Source organism: Berghia stephanieae, chromosome 6 (genome assembly GCF_034508935.2).
Source record: "Berghia stephanieae isolate SIO BIC M18660-M18661 chromosome 6, UCSD_Bste_1.3, whole genome shotgun sequence".
NCBI lineage: Eukaryota > Metazoa > Mollusca > Gastropoda > Nudibranchia > Aeolidiidae > Berghia > Berghia stephanieae.
In genome coordinates this window covers 41798480-41815979 of record NC_088365.1, presented here as the reverse complement: position 1 = coordinate 41815979, position 17500 = coordinate 41798480, and the positions used below count along the sequence as shown (strand labels likewise).

Sequence of the window (17500 nt, the reverse complement as noted above, 5' to 3'; positions counted from 1 at the left end):
CCCCTCCTCGCTCAGGAATTTCTCTACTTGATAATAATAATAATAATAATGCTGAAAACTTATATAGCGCTATAACTCCGAGACACCAGACTCTAAGCGCTTAAATTACAAATTACTTTGGCTGAAACATACTCATTCACACACACAAGCACACACACACACACATACACACACACACAATACAACACACAACACAAACCAAACCTATCTTGCTTCTCATACCATCTACTAAAATCGAAACAAATATGTTTTAAGCGAACGTTTAAAAATAGACAAAGATTCTTTTTCACGAATGCTCTGCGGTAAGGCGTTCCAAATAGAGGGTCCGAAATGAGAAAAGGATCTCATTCCAGCATTTTTCCGAATTCGAGGGACAACTAGTTTTGTGGAATCACTGGCCGAACGTAAGGGGCGGGGTTTTGAATATCTTTCAATTAGTTCTGAAAGGTAGGAAGGGGCAGTACCTTCAAGACAACGATACACTAAAACACAAGCTTTGAATTTAATTCTTTTCTCAACAGGCAGCCAATGCAGGTCATGAAGTAGAGGTCCGGCAGAGTCGCACCTACGCTTCATAAATACTAGTCTGGCAGCGCTGTTTTGGACAATCTGAAGACGTTTCAGATTGTATTGCGAAACGCCAAACAACAGAGCATTACAATAATCCAATTTCGATAGTACGAGGGACACAACCAGGTGCTTGGTCACATCCTCAGATATGAACCGTCTAATGGAAGCAATCTTTTTTAGTTGGAAAAAGAGAGATCTAACCAAATTATTAACCTGATGCTCCATCGACAGTCCAGAGTCTAAGAATGTGCCAAGGTTTTTCACTTTGTCAACAATTTGAATAGAGGCATCCCCCAACTTCAAATCTGTTTCACTTTTCCACTTCCTGTTCCCCACATACAGCACCTCCGTCTTATCATCATTCAGTTTCAGTCTGTTCTCATTCATCCATTTCTTAACACTTTGGATACAATTTTTACTATTGGCTGATACTTCTTGTAAATTTCTCATATTGGAAACGCAGTACAATTGCGTATCATCAGCGTATTGATGGTAAGACAGACCAAAACTTCTGATGATTTTAGACAGAGGGCCAACGTACAAAACAAAAAGAACGGGTCCAAGTACTGAACCCTGGGGAACCCCACAATCAAGAAAGATTTCCTCCGATCTATATTCATCCACCGTAATAATCTGTTTACGATTAAACAAATATGACCTAAACCAATCAAGCGCTGCACCAGACACGCCATAAGTAATTTCAAGACGTTTGAGAAGAAGATTGTGATCAATAGTATCAAAAGCAGACGATAGGTCAAGCAAATTCAGCAAAGAACATGAACCATTGTCTATAACAGAGAGGAGATCATTAACAACCCTAACAAGTGCGGTTTCCGTCGAATGATGTTGCCTATAAGCAGACTGAAATTTTTCTTCAAGACAATTATTTTTAAGATGAGACAGTAATTGTTTCAAAACAAGCTTTTCTAAGATCTTAGAGAGAAAAGGAAGATTAGAGACAGGGCGATAGTTTTTTAAGTTCTCTTTATCGAGATCAGGTTTTTTCAAAAGGGGTTTGACATGAGCAACTTTGTAAATGTCTGGTACAGCACCTGACTGCAACGAATTATTAACAATACATGTAAATGGTGTTAAAATTACATCAATGCATTTTTTTAAAATGGCAGTATTTAAGGGGTCTAAATCACAACTTTTAGTTGGAGACGACATAATGCAATCACGTAAGTCAGCTTCAGTAATCTTTGAAAAATGTGTTAACGAATCACCATGAAACTTGTCAAATGTTGTAGGGATCGATTCAGACGAGAGTTCCTTCCTGATGGTATCCGTTTTTTCTTTAAAATATTGACCAAAGCGAGTTGGTAGATCTGCACGATCGATTAAAGATGGGAGAGCTGGTTGCGTCTGTTGTCCCAGCAGTTCCTTGGTCAAGGCAAAGAATTGTCTCGAACGTCCCACGTTTTTGAGGCTTTCTTCATAGAATTTCTTTTTGGCCCTGAAATTGACGGCTTTTGCATCATTTCTAGCCGCGATGTATCGCTTCTTATCGACAGCATCTCTGGACTTGAGCCATTTTCTTTCTGCCCGCCTCCTGGCTAATCCATTCAATTTTATTTCGGTATTATACCAGGGTGCTTGACGTCTCACTTTTACTGCTCTAGTTGTTAAGGGAGCATGCTTGTCCACCGTACCAACAATTGACTCGTGGAGACCATTCGCATCATGTTTATTTTTAACGTTATGGTCAAGGTCTTGTTTAAAAATGTTCATGTTTATATTCTTCAAATTACGAGATGTTATCATCTTTTTTACTTCGTGCTTCATTGGAAATAAAACGCAAAACACAATTAAATGATGGTCAGAGATTAATTTATCAATATTTGAGACAGGTGAAGAGAGAGAATGTTCAATGTCTGTAATGACATGATCTATTGTGTGGCCATGGTTGTTTGTAGGACCGCTTACAAGTTGAATATAGTTGTTTGTGTCAATAATCTCCCGAAATACTTTCGATTCATTTTTGTTTCCGAAATAATCAATGTTAAAATCACCCATAAAAATATTATGCTTTTTGTTAATGGATTGCATAGACATAAATTCTCCGAACTCAGATAAAAAATCAATTGTTGATATTTTGTTTTGTTGGCTTGGTGGTGGGCGGTAGACACAGTGAAACGACTTTTTAAAATTATTTTCATGAATGGCAAATCCAGCGTATTCAAAACTTCTAAAATTATCATGGTGAAATGATATCTTGTCAAAGAGTGACAAGTTGTAAATAATTGCAATACCACCTCCTTTCCTCCCAATGCGTGGAAATGATTTAATACAAAAGCCTTCGGGTGTAATTGCTTTCATAATTGGATCATCATATGAATGATTAAGCCATGTTTCCAAGATGACAAAAATATTAATTTTATGATCTTCAATAATGTCGATTATGTCTTGAGTTTTATTACGACACGATCTAACATTTAGTAATCCAATTTTTAAACTGGTATGATCACTACGTGCAGGTTGTTGTTGTTGTTGTTGTTGTTGTTTGTTGTGTTGCTCAAGACGGTGCTGTTGCTGCGAGTTGTTGTCATGGTGGTCGTTAATTTCATACTGACTGTCACGGACAGTGTTGACATTTGACAAGGAACGGTGAGGATTACTCATTGAAGTGATTAGATTGGATGGGGGACGAGTGTTGATAAATTGAAGCGAGGATCGAGGTCGTAGGGGGAGCGGGCGTGGGGTTGGCCGATGACCAATGACGGTGGTTATAGGGAGTTGTTTTCGTCTACCCCCTCTGAGTCTGTTCACAAAATTAGTATTATAAATAGATCGATGTACACGGTAGTTGTTAAAAGTTGTAAAATATAGCACAGTGAATAAAGTTTCCAATATGGCTGTAAACAAATAGCAGTTTAAAACTATGTTCGACTTTGGAAAATCCATACTTAAATTTTAAAATTTTAGAAAAATCCTCTGTTAGAAATCGTTAAAATGTATATCAATAAAACCACAAGACTATCACAAATCAGATGGTATTAAAATCCAGGCGAAATGTCAGATAAAAATCACTCAAAACACGTAAATGAAAGAGCCAACAAAAACAAGACTCGCCGGTCAGGCGTGTTACAATTATACTCGATTATACTTGATGGACACCCCCCCCCCCCCCTTTTTTTTTTTTCTTCCACGCAACCACATTCCAAAACACACACACACACACACACACACACACACACAACAAACACACACGCACGCACACACATAAACATACACTCAATGAGAACACACTACTACATAACAACGCTAAATCAACACAATGGAAGTAAGGACTCTACTGGACAGATAGAGTTGAGGGTGTGCCATAAGTTAAACCTGGGTATTATCCACCCGAAACCATCATATTGAAAGCATTAAAGGGACAATACTAATACTTGATGTCATTAATAGATGAAAACTGTTGAAAACTTAGTGTAGGTCTGAAAAAAGTAATTAAGTGAATACACTATTTCGAATGCAACGATTTGCTTAAAAACGCCAAACTGACAACTTTTTACAGTGTCGAAATTGGTTGATTTTGAGAGGGTTCGTGTCTTCGGTAAATTTTTTATGATATCTGTTTGACTTAACGAACTTTCAAACTGACTTTAAATTATAAAAGGAAATCAAGTTATCTGTTTATCTATCTGTAAAAAAATACATTTCTATTTTTCAAATAATTCAGTAGAGCTGTACGCCGTATAAATTTTTTTATTGAATCAAATAAGCACAATGTTCTCCACAAGGCTATATAATTTTAAAGAAAGGATTATTATTATTATTATTATTATTATTATTATTAATTATTATTATTATTATTATTATTATTATTATTATTATTATTATTATTATTATTATTATTAAATGGAGGTGAAATATATAGTGTTCCTGATTTTTTATATTGATTAGTATATTTATAACCGTAAATGGTGTTTTAGCCTGTGATTTTGCTGCCAAAAGCCTATCGATAACATAATATATTCCAGAGACTCTACGATCCCTCCAACCCGTGTCACCCCCACCACCCACTATTGATACATCGTATATTAAAGTAAGGAAGAGGGGAAAAAAAGGAGGACTAAAGACAAAATTCAACAGACGGCCTTTTCGTCCATTTTTAGCCTGTGTAGTGACAGGTAATGTATGATCATTAAAGAATAAAATTGATGAACTGTTTTCACTGTGTCGTTTCCATAATGACTATCGTCAAGCCTCCATAATAGCGTTAATAGAGACTTGGCTATCTCCTCACATAACATCATCATGTTTTGAAATTGAACAGTATTCACTATAATTTCGAGGAGATCGGACTAATGTTAATAAACGGACTGGGGGTGGGGTGTGCACATATATTAACAACAAATGGTGCCACCCCAATAACTGTCAGATAAAGAAAGTGTACTGTGATGATCTTATTGAATTTCCTATTGTTTCGTCACGACCATATTATCTGCCCCGTGAATATACTCATGTCATCATCATCGTCTACATTCCACCATCACCAGACAAAAAGATCTTAAAACAAAACAAAAAGAGATAAAGAGAGTAATATCTAGCTGTAGAGACAAATACAAAAGTAAGATTGAAAAATGCTTTTCTTCTGGGGATATAAAGGACACGTGGCGGGGCTTAAAACTGCTGTTAACTATAATCCAAAGCCCACGATTATACCAGAAGCAGACTTCTATAAGTCGACGATGGCATCGAAATTGAAACTCTAATCAAATTTTATTCACGTTTCGACACAGCAAACACATTTGACATTGACAATCTAAAACATAAATTAGACAGGGCTTTGGAAGATGAAATGGCTATTGAGGTCAATGAAGAAGAAACGAGGTTTGTATTTTTGAAGCTAAACGAGAGGAAAGCTGCTGGGCCGGATGGATTGAAAGGAAAATTATTCAAAGAATGTGCCCATCAGCTTTCCCCCATTTATACACATATTTTTAACTGGTCCCTCCAATGCGTTTCGATCCCTGAAATTTGGTAAACTTCAAAAATTATCCCTGTTCCAAAAAAAAAAATTTGAATAAATGAACGATCTCAGATCAGTTGCACTGACTTCAATAGTCATGAAATCTTTAGAAAAACTCGTTTTTGTTAAAATTAGGAACCAGTTTATGCCATTGAGAGTGATAGTAATCAATTTGCGTACAAATCAGGACGTGGCGTGGAGGATGTCATTCTCCTGTTTACAAACAACATCTACAGGCATCTAGATCACGCTAAGAGCTATTGCAGATTGCTTTTTGTCGATTTTTCTTCAGCGTTCAATACAATGCAACCTCAGATAGTTGTTCAAAAATTGACTAGTCTGAATTTAAACAAGTATATAATTGCTTGGGTGCTCGAATTTATTACGGAGAGAGCACAGTATGTTCAATTAGGACAAAACATATCTTCCTGTATAACTACAACTATGGTGCTCCTCAAGGTTGTGTATTATCCCCTGTATTATTCACGATATACACGAATGACTGTAGAAGTCAAAACCTGAGTGTACCTTTAATAAAGTTTTCAGACGACACAGCTCTTCAAGACCTTATAACAAACGGCAACGAAGTGCTTATAGACAAGAAATTGATAGATCTGTGTCTTGGTATGATGCCCACCACCTAGAGCTTAACATAAGCAAGACAAATGAGCTAGTGATCGACTTTAGGAGAGTGAAGGAACCGACAGAACCGTTAAAATTAAAGGACCAATTCGCCCATTGAGTTCCTCACTACAAATACCTTGGTGTAACGATTGATGACAGGCTCAAGTGAACACTTGAAAATAATTAAGCATAAGATGTGCAGACGTACTTATTTTTTTATCAAAACTTTCTCAATTTAGAATACATAAAACCCTCTGCACATTATTTTATAAAGCAGTAATCCAAAGTGTCTTGTCATTTTGTATAACAGCTTGAGGAGGCAATTGCTTAGCAGTGGAAAGGAACAAAATAAATTCATCTTATTGTGTAAATTATAACACGTCTGTATAAAAAAATATTTTTTTTTGGGATGCAATAAGTATTATTATTATATATTATTATTATTATTATTATTATTATTATTATTATTATTATTATTATATATTATTATATATTATTATTGTTATTGTTGTTATCATCATCATCATCATCATCATCATCATCATCATCTAGGTGTGTGTTCCCAACCTCCCATAGTGGGTGGGGAGGCACATGCTCTTTCCCTGTATGTTTTTTCCCTTCTAAATTATCTCTGTTATGTATTGAATGTGTTGTTCTGAATGTATAATGTAAGCATTTGAGTGCGTTCCTTTTGGTGGGATTATGTGCTCTGAGAGAGAGAGAGAGAGAGAGAGAGAGAGAGAGAGAGAGAGAGAGAGAGAGAGAGAGAGAGAGAGAGAGAGAGACTTTAACTTATCCTCTTGGTGCTTCAGTTGCACATTACGGCCGACACAGTCGATCTCCATATGTAATATGTCTATGGCCTAATGTGAATTTGTCTATATCCACGAAATTGTGTTACCTACAACTACAACGTCAAATCCTATTTTCCCAACTGGATGCGTGTCAACAATTATTCTCTTTTCCTTTCCTTCTCGGATTTTGTCAACAATAACGATGGAGGAAAAAAAGGCTAAGGAGAATTCTCCAGTTGCTGAACCGGTAACTTCAGCACCATCTAATCCCCTGTCAAGAAAGTTAAACAAAATTTTGGACACACGGCTGGATAATGACAAGGCATGTGATGCAATTACTCGTCTTCTTTCACTTTCCCCTCTGAGCCTCTGCCTCTACGTCACTATTCTAACTCTAGTTCTAGGGGTTTGTTGGGAGGGGGGAAACTTTTTTTTTTTTTTAAAGTAGGCAGTTTAGTGAGCAGTGGCAGTCAAATTTTGACCCAACTCGCCCATAGGAAAGTTGTGACCGAAAATTGCCGTTCGCGTTTTGGGGGGTTCAATTAAAGATGCATAACTTCGTTATAAAGAGGAATATCGCAGATATTTTGATATCATTATTTTCGTCTTTCAATTTCCTTTTAAATGGTGCCAATTAAGGAAGAATCCATTAATAATTCTAGAAGTTATATGAAGTTAAAATTTGGCAATTTTCAAATGCATTTATTTTTTTATTTACCGCGTGTGTTTTTAAAATTTAAACGCTTGTTTTTAGAATAACATCTAAACTTTATTCATGCCAAATTTCAGGGCTCTATATCGATGCGCAGACACCTTTTAACTCTGCGCCGAAATGCCTTGTTTACATTATCTTCTCATCATGGCTGCCGGACGATATCGATATTCATATCGATATTTTAAACTTAGTTATGTATTATGTTAAATTTAGTCCATAATATTTTCAGTACTATTATTTGCTATGTTTTTATTTTGAATACATACTTTCCAACTTTATTTATAGGCTTTTTATAGTTTTTGTTTTAAAAGTTCGTATATTTCTTCTCTTTGTGAAATCCGATATTAATAATATCGATATTTTAAAAATACCAATTGCTTTAATTTAATTTTATTTTACTTTGCCATCAAGTTTCTTTCCCATATGTTTAGATATGTTTATCATTTGTATCCATATTCTAAAGGCCTTAGCCTTAATAATTATTATGGTAAGAAGTTCTATTAGTTTTGACACCCCCATATATTGAGAGAGAAGGGGGGAGGGGGTGGGGGGATAAAATTATATTAATTGTCAGTTCAAATGATGTAATAGCAATAAACCCAAAGTGGTTCAGCAGAATTTTTTTAAGTATTAAAAGCCAGAACTTTCCTTCTAATTAGGTATGATAGGGAATCTGTTTCAATTTATTTGAACTTTTTCAATCTACCATTTTATTTATATGCAATTAAATTGCCATAGGTAAAAATAAACTCATTATGACATTACACAACATGTTTATATCTTTTCATTTAACTACTCTCAAACCCTTTTTTATTCTCTATGTATTAATTAGAAGAGGGGAATTATTTGCAATTGTTTCAATGAGATATTGGGGATAAATCCAAAAGTGATAGAGCAAATTGTTTCTTACGTCTAGCCGAGTTTTTGATTATGTAACATTTGCGTCATATTATGTAATAATGTGTTAATTTGAAATGTTTATCTTCCTCTTTATTAATGTAAATGCATTGTCCTCGATAAGACGAACATTTTGGTATACAATATATGATAAGAACTCCATATTGACTGTTTTAAACCATTTTTTATTAACATCACGCGATTTCGGTCACAACTTTGCAATGGTAATTTTGGGGTAAAAATCGGTCTGAAATTTCAGACTTTGAACTGCCGTAACTACATTTCTAATCAAGATACAAACAAAATTCAAACTGTTTTGTAATCTGTGTTGCCAGCTCTTTCATATGACATTGGTTTCAAGTGTGTGAGTTACATTTAGAATTTCTATTAAACTCCCTATTTAAAGTCTCCCAAACTCAAACCCCCTACACCAGAGCTTCTAGTAGGGGGTTTGGGAGGGGGGAGACTTTAAAAAAAAAAGTTTTCCCCCTCCCAAACCCCCTACCAGAATAATAATAATACGAAGTGACTATTCTTACCCCCGGATGCTAGTCTTCATAATAAATATCTAATAAGTAGTCCACAATTGTTGTATGTTTAGTCCAAAGGTTGTAATGCAGTAATTTGTTAAGTTTCTTGTCACAAGTTGCACAATTTAAAAAAAAAAAAAATCAATCAAATCCAAATCGCAAAAAGCCGGCGACGTTTTTTTCCGTAATCCAATCGGCCGGGGGGGGGGGGGGGGGGGGGGGGGGGGGGGGGGGGGGGGGGGTGAGAATAGAGACAGCCATAATAATAATAATAATAATAGACGTCTAGATCTTTATTGTCCATAAATATGGCAATTTGTCATTTAGTTACACTTGTTATAACGTTAAATGATAACTAACTGTAACATTGAACAGATATTTCACTCCTACTTATTTTCGCTCTCTCTCTCTCTCTCTCTCTCTCTCTCTCTCTCTCTCCTCTCTCTCTCTCTCTCTCCTCTCTCTCTCTCTCTCTCTCTCTCTCCTCTCTCTCTCTCTCTCTCTCTCTTCCACTCTTTCTTTCACACATGCGATATACACAACATACACATATTCATTTCGTTTTCAATTTGTTACAATTGTGGCAATTCGACACCAAAAGTTATCATCATTATCAATTGGTCAGTTTAAATAAATTAATCAGTTAATCAGTCAACTAATCAATCCTTGATTTTTCTGTACCATATGAAATATATTCAAAATTTTTATTGCTGATGGAACGAACGTTGATTTATACGTGTTAGTTCTACATTTAATCTGACAAAACCTTCTCCTAGATGGTAAAAGACTAAATTCATGGTATAAAATATGTTTTTTATTGTTGGTAATTGAGAATGCTTTCCTTTCTATTGCTTTTCCATGAATTCTTTCTACTCCATCAAGAGGATGGTTTATTTTTTTTGATGCCTCTTTGATAGATTTTGAAATTTTTGATTTATCTTTAAGTCGGCATCCGCCAAACCATATGGTGCAGCCAAACGCAATTACACTTTTAATCGATGAGTCATAAACTCTTAACATAGTTTTCTTCCTTACTTGAAATGTTCTCAATTTCCTTAGGATGTATAATCTTTGGGCAACTTTCTTAGATATTATATTAATATGTTGAGAGAAATTGAGGGTACTATTATCCTAAATATTTAAAATAGTCAACTATCTCAACATCATCTTTACCGATCGTCACACACTTTAAGTCGTTTTTATTTTATACACCAAACACCTGTTCTTTAGTTTTTTCAACATTTAATTCAAGCTGATTTTGTTTACACCAATCGGTGAATATATTTATTTGTTTGAAATAATTCTTTTCGGTAACTTTATCTTTTAATAAGCCAAGAATAGCAGTATCATCTGCATATTTCACTATAAAACAATATTCAAAGGATGGTCTGCAGTCGTTGGTGTATAAGATGTACAGGATTGGGGAACTCACGCAGCCTTGGGGACATCCGTTCGACAACGTTCTTTTGTTGGAGATATGTTCACCCAATTTTACACATTGCGGTCTATGGGTCAGAAACTCTTTAGAACAAGAATACTTGGGATATAGTAGCTTATGGAAGGTCTCCCCTACTTACTCTCTTACTCTTAGTCTTATCTAAATAATATCTCGAGTGGTGGGGGTTGCCTGAGCCTGGGATCGTGAAAATACTAACGAAAGAGAGATAATAGAGAGGCTTTGGGTAGGAACAATACAGACAATAGACGTTTCAGGTACAAACCAGGGCACACACATCACACATGTATGTGTGTTAGCCTTGGCCTTGGCCTCGGTACAAACCCTTCGTCAGCACAACAATAAATTCAATAAACAAACAAACATTGAAACCAAAGAAAATGAAATGGAGTGTAAATCATATGGTAGCTCCAATTAATTGCCAAGGGCCTTGACAATTGTCAAATCGTCAATTGCCAACAATTGTCAAATCATCAATTCATCAACTACACATGTGTACGCATGTTTTCATGATTCATGGTCTCTGTCATTTTCTCTCTCTCTCTTTCTCTCTCCCTCTCTCTCTCTCTCTCTCTCTCTCTCTCTCTCTCTCTCTCTCTCTCTCTCTTCTCCTCTCTCTCTCTCCTCTCTCTCCTCTCTCTCTCTCTCTCTCTCTCTCTCTTCTCTCTCTCTCTCCTCTCTCTCTCTCTCCTCTCCTCTCTCTCTCTCTCTCTCTCTCTCTCCTCTCTCTCTCTCTCTCTCTCTCTCTCTCTCTCTCTCTCCTCTCCTCTCTCTCTCTCTCTCTCTCTCTCTCTCTCTCTCTCTCTCTCTCTCTCTCTCTCTCTCTCTCTCTCTCTCTCTCTCCTCTCTGTCTCTGTCTCTCTCTCTCCCCTCTCTCTCTCTCTCTCTCTCTCTCTCTCTCTCTCTCTCTCTCTCTCTCTCTCTCTCTCTCTCTCTCTCTCTTCTCTCTCTCTCTCTCTCTCTCTTCTCTCCTCTCTCCTCTCTCTCTCTCTCTCTCTCTCTCTCTCTCTCTCCTCTCTCTCTCTCTTTTCTCTCTCTCTCTCTCTCTCTCTCTCCTCTCTCTCTCTCTCTCTCTCTCTCTCTCTCTCTCTCTCTCTCTCACACACACACACACACACACACACACACACACACACACACACACACACAGAGGCAATGTCTGATGTCCTTGCAAAAGGAAAGCTCCCACAAGTGTGGAAGCACGCAAAGATAGTTGCCATCCTAAAGCCCGGGAAACTGGCGAAGGAGGCCGACAGTTACAGACCCATACTACTTAGCTGTCTATACAAATTGTTGGAGCGAGTACTATTAAACCAATGGGGGCCAGTCCTAGACACTGCCCTGCCACCCAAGCATTATCCATTATCACTCTTTCATTACTATAATATACTTATATTATTCTTTTTGATATTGTTTTGTTTCTTATCTTTCTTTCCCCCCTCATCCTCTTTCTCTTCCTCCTCCTCCTCCTCCTTCTCCTCCTCCTAAGACATTCCAATAAGTGCTAGACAGAGCATAAAGATACATTCATGAAAAAAATCATCTTTCCTCGACTGAGTAATCTGGATAACTTATTACAATGTTTGTTGTTTTGCCGTGCGGCTATGTGGTCTCGTGGTATGACAACCGCTTTCGGATCGGAAGGTCCTGGGTTCGAGCCTCGCACTTGGGAAAGGCTCTTTACTCACATTCTCTCACCGTACTCAGGTGTAAAATGAGTACCTAGCTGTTAACAGCGTTGTCTTTGTCCGAAAAATTGTAATATCGCCTAACAGGCGTTATGTCCCGTCCTACATGTTCTTCTTCTTCTTCTTCTTCGTTCCCGTCACGTCACATGGTCAGTCCGGTCTGGTGAATGAAGCCCACAGTGGTCCTGAGGTCGTCCTCACTGCCGTACAGCTTCTTTGAGTATGGGGTTGGGTCAGGCCAGAAGTTCCTTCTCAACTGGTTGTACCTTGGACATTCCATTAGGAATGTTTTCATTTTCATTTTCATTTTCAAGTCCGCGTCCTACATGTTAAATGTTGCTGTTGACCAGGGACCCCTTGTAAAGCGCTTTGAGCATGTTTAGTGGATATTGTGCTATATAAAAGCTCAATTCTTTTTAAAAATATTTTTTAAAAATGTTAACTATATTCCTTAATTTTACTTAACAAACTCTATCTCTCTCTCTCTCTTTCTTTCTGTCAATCTCTATTTCCTTTATCTACACTCTTCTCTCTCAACCTTCTATCTTCATTAATCTAATGTTAATAGTATGAAGTCATCTAGTTAGAGATTAGTAATATTTTTCTATAAAAGCAAGGTGATCGAGACCAAGTTTACTCTTTATATCTTTGTTAGATTGATTTATAATTATAAATAACTCAACCACTAGGTTGGAGTGGAAAAGACCAATGTCTCCTATATGAGCCTGCTTTGTTTGTAAAGTAAAAATAAATACAAATGCTTTCTGGCCTTATGACCAATCATTTATCATAATCTCTTGACGAAGCATACAATAGTATAAAAGTAACCGTTTAAGTAACCTTGTAGGCCTTTAATATTGTTTGTGCAAAATTATTCTCATTCACAGGAAATGTTAGAAGCCCTTAAAGCCTTATCAACCTTTTTCACGGAAAATAATCTCCGTAGTCGCCGCAACCTTCGAAGTGATATTGAGAAGAGAAGCCTTGCAATCAATGAAGAATTCTTGTCTGCTTTCCAAGCTGTTAAAGAGGTTTAGTGATTCGAGTATTTAAATATGTACCATCCAGCACAGCTTTTATTTAAGATTTATAAATAATTTCTTGAGCAATAAAATTAGTATGTTTGCTCATGGATTTTTTTTGTTTAAATAACAATTCAGCAATGTTTTAAAGATGAATTTAAACCTTTTTTTTTCATTTTTAATTATGGCATGTTTTGATTGGCATCCTCCCTATGTATTTTGATTTTAATGTCATGTGCTTTTATTTGATCTCGTATGAAATAATTCTTGACCTATATAGAGGGGTTGTAGTCTTTATATTATAACAATTATTTCTTATATCATAGCAATTGGACAGTGTCTATTTCGATGTGAAAGCGATGAATGAATGTTGCCAAGACATGACCACTAGACTGAAGGTATAGAATTAAAGTATTTGTGATTTTTTTCTTTGTTGTTGTAATAATAATAATAAAATGCTTTTCTATACATATTATTTTATTTATTGCTGTTTATAATTTTTTTCTTAGACAAGATGAAGATAATTTTAATAAACTAAATGCCTTGCTTACCTTGATTTAAAAAAACAAAACAAACTTTTTTGATATTTTCATTAGTTTCATATTAACAATGATAGCATCACATGGATAGTGAATTTTTTTTACAAGTTTCACATACATTTTGATACGCTCGCTTAAAGCTGTAAATCATATTACTTTAAATTCTAACAATAGATTAGACTTCTTGACTACTTAAAAAATTGAATGTGACGTCTGTCCTTCAGAATTTCAATTAGAGACCTCTTAAAGTCTTTTGCAAGGAAGTCTACATTAGAATGTAACACAAATATTTACATTGACAGTCTGCAACATTCATCATCCCAATACAAATGATTATAAACAGTTCTGGACCCATGCGGTTTTTATGCAAATTGATATGAGGATGTTTTAAGGTTTGTAATAAAACAGTTGTTATTCCTCTTTTTATTTTTAGGAGGCTAAAGCACAGACACAACATCTGATGAGCCAAACAACGTCACTGCGCAATGAAAGGTTACTTTATATCTTTGTCTATTGTTTGAAATTTGTACTTTCAGAATCCTGTCTTAAGTCTTCAAATTAAACGAGTATTCCAATCATGAAATTCTATTCTGACTTATTTCAGTCAGTTGATCCAATGACAATTTAATTTTTATTTGCATGAGCGAAGTCCTCATTCCCATATCATCAGGGTGTCCAGCGAGGTCGGATAAGTCGGATAAAGTCGGATTTTTTACCTTAAGGTCGGATTGGTAGGAAAAAGTCGGATAATTGCACCCGAGGTCGGATTTTTTGTCGTGCCAAGCATTTTCCTCAAAACCACAAAATCACCATTATGTCTTATGTCATATTTTGACACCTGTGCTCAGTCTCTTGAAATTTGGTGACGGTCCGTTTTTATGACGTCGGGCCAGACAGAATGGCACCAGATGTCACAATTGATGCAGAAGACCAGTGGTGTTCTTTGATTCGTTGGTTGATGGTTGAAGGGGAAGGGAGGGACAAATGGGTCTGGATTTTTTTTCTCCGTTGTAGGTACCTATTGCCTTTTTAATACCCCCCCCCCCCTCTCTCTCTCTCTCTCTCTCTCTCTCTCTCTCTCTCTCTCTCTCTCTCTCTTTCTTATAATTATTATCATCTGGTTATACAGAGATAATAATATATTATTAGAATAAAGCAATGGTGATTGTCTTAATTTACTCTTCTTTCTTTTTACCTTTGGGCTATGGCTTTAAATTTGAGAGATTATTGGGTTGTATTTAAGCTGAATAACCACTATGTTTCGGTAACAAAGATATTGTAGCCTGCTTTATGAAGTAAAAATCAAAACAAAACAACACTTTTTGGCCTTTTATTTGAATAGCATTGTAGGCCTTTTACATATGGAAAGGACAATTCATTAAATGTTTACAAAAAGTAAATTTATGTCTAATAATAAGAATGGATTTATACTACTTATAGTAATATATCAAATAATAATAATACAAAACTATGTTCCTGTTATTTTTACACTTTGCTTGTGTTTGATCTATAGACGGAGACATTTTCCTCCTATTTGACAAATTGCTATTATCATCACTGAATAAAAAACACTCACCAAAACCACTACATCAACATCTCTACCACCACTACTATTACAACCACCACCACCACATCATCATCCCTACCATCACCACTACTACTACAAATAACACCACATCATCCCTACCACCACTACTACTACAACTACCACCACATCATCATTCCTACCACAACTACTACAACCACCACCACACAATAATCTCTAAGACCATCACTACTACAACCACCACCACATTCATCAACCCTACTACAATCACCACCACATCATCATTCCTACCACAGCTACTACAACTACAACCACCACCACACAATCATCCATACGACCACTACTACTACTACAATCACTACTACCACACCATCCCTATCATCTCTAAGACCACACTACTACTACAATCACCACCACATCATCATCCCTACCACCACTACCACATCATCCCTACCACCACTCCTACTTCAACCACCACCACACCATCATCACTAGCACCACTACTACTACAAATAACACCACATCATCCCTACCACCACTACTACTACAACTACCACCACATCATAAACCCTACTACCACTACTACAACCACTACCACATCATCATCCCTACCACCACTACTACTACAACAACCACCACATCATCATTCCTACCACAGCTACTACAACCACCACCACACAATCATCCATACGACCACTACTACTACTACAATCACTACTACCACATCATCCCTATCACCACTACTACTACAACCATCACATCATCATCCCTACTACAACCACCAAATGTTTAAATTACACTTTCAACTTTTGAAATTCCACCGAGTCGTGTCAGAAATTGCTGCAAGACAAATTTTGTATCGCATCTCAGTAAATTTGATTGAAATTCAAATTTATAGGTTATGGTCGAATGGATGGGTCATGATCTTCACGATGAAAAATTTCCTCCTTTTTTGTGACCAGTCATTCTCACCCCTGCTTTTAAATTGCTTGGTAGGATTTTTTGGGGGGAGGTAGGATTTTTAAGTTTGATAATCTGCTGGACACCCTGATCATAATTCGGTGCATAGTTGAGTCCCAGGAAAAGGCACTTTACTCACATTTTCTCTTCGTTCTCAGGAATAAAATTAGTGCTTGGCTGTTTCGTCCGACATATGTTAAGTGTTGCTGTTGGCTAGGAATCCCTTGTAAAGGGCTTTGAGCATAGTGGATATTATGCTATAAAAATGATCAGGTTTTTTTTTTTGGGGGGGGGGGGGTTTGTTTGTTTTTTTTTGTATTGTTTTTTTGTTCTTTTTTTTAATATGTATAAAGTGCCTCATTAAAAGATACAAAAGGCTTTTTGCAATTATTATCAGCCATCTGGTCAATGACCACTCAACATTGTTTGATTTTGTCATTGAGGTAACATACTGCTGAGCTACTGATGTCACAATTAAGAAATAATTTGCAATTTAAGTAATTGATATCAATACGCATGGGAAATTGCTGGCATGCCGGCCTATCAAGATTGCAGGAGATTGCTTCTTGGTCAGGGAAAGTTCACCATCATGTCTTATGTCATGTTTTGACCATGTGGTCACTTGCGTGAATTTTGGTGACACTCATGCTTTTGTGATGTCATTCTAGACAGACTGGTGCAAGATATCAAAAATAACAAGTGACCAGTGGTGGTCTGATTAGTTGATTGTCCGATTGGGGGATGGACAGGTGGATCTTTTTTTATTAAAAAAATTTTTTTTCTCTGTTATACAGTGATGATAATCTTCCACACAATTCCGTGATTTTGTGATTTTCTCAGAAATTTTCCACTGATTTTGCCATTTTCCTCTGATGAAAGCTCAGGTCAAGTGGTGGATCAATGAATAAATCACCATCATGTCTTGTGTCATATTTTGACACTTTGTGCTCAGTTGAATGAATTTTGGTGACACTCCCATTTTTACAGTGTCACTCGAGACAAACTGGCACCAGATATCAAAAGTGATACAAAGCAATTTATGGTCGAAAAGGAAGGGGATGGGGGAGATGGTAAATGAGTCTAGATTTTATTTGTAAGTAAGTCAAGCTTGGTAGTACAGTTATGGGTGCTTTTATGAATTATTATAACTTAGTTTACTCTTTTTACCTTTGCTTACTATGTTA

At 36.4% G+C, this 17500-nt stretch overlaps 1 protein-coding gene across 2 annotated transcripts in view; it reads left to right on the top strand.

The window, feature by feature from the left end:
• The first annotated feature begins 6971 nt into the window (after positions 1-6971).
• Positions 6972-17500, top strand: part of LOC144975040 (conserved oligomeric Golgi complex subunit 6-like) — a 37952-nt gene continuing 27423 nt past the window's right edge. The window contains exons 1-4 of one of the 2 annotated variants that reach the window (XM_078918710.1): positions 6972-7285; positions 13137-13280; positions 13598-13669; positions 14244-14302. In XM_078918710.1, the coding sequence (XP_078774836.1) occupies positions 7166-7285; positions 13137-13280; positions 13598-13669; positions 14244-14302 (395 nt within the window). In that variant the 5' untranslated portion in view covers positions 6972-7165. The remainder of the gene's footprint in view (positions 7286-13136; positions 13281-13597; positions 13670-14243; positions 14303-17500) is intronic. The other variant, XM_078918711.1, reaches the window with a different exon arrangement.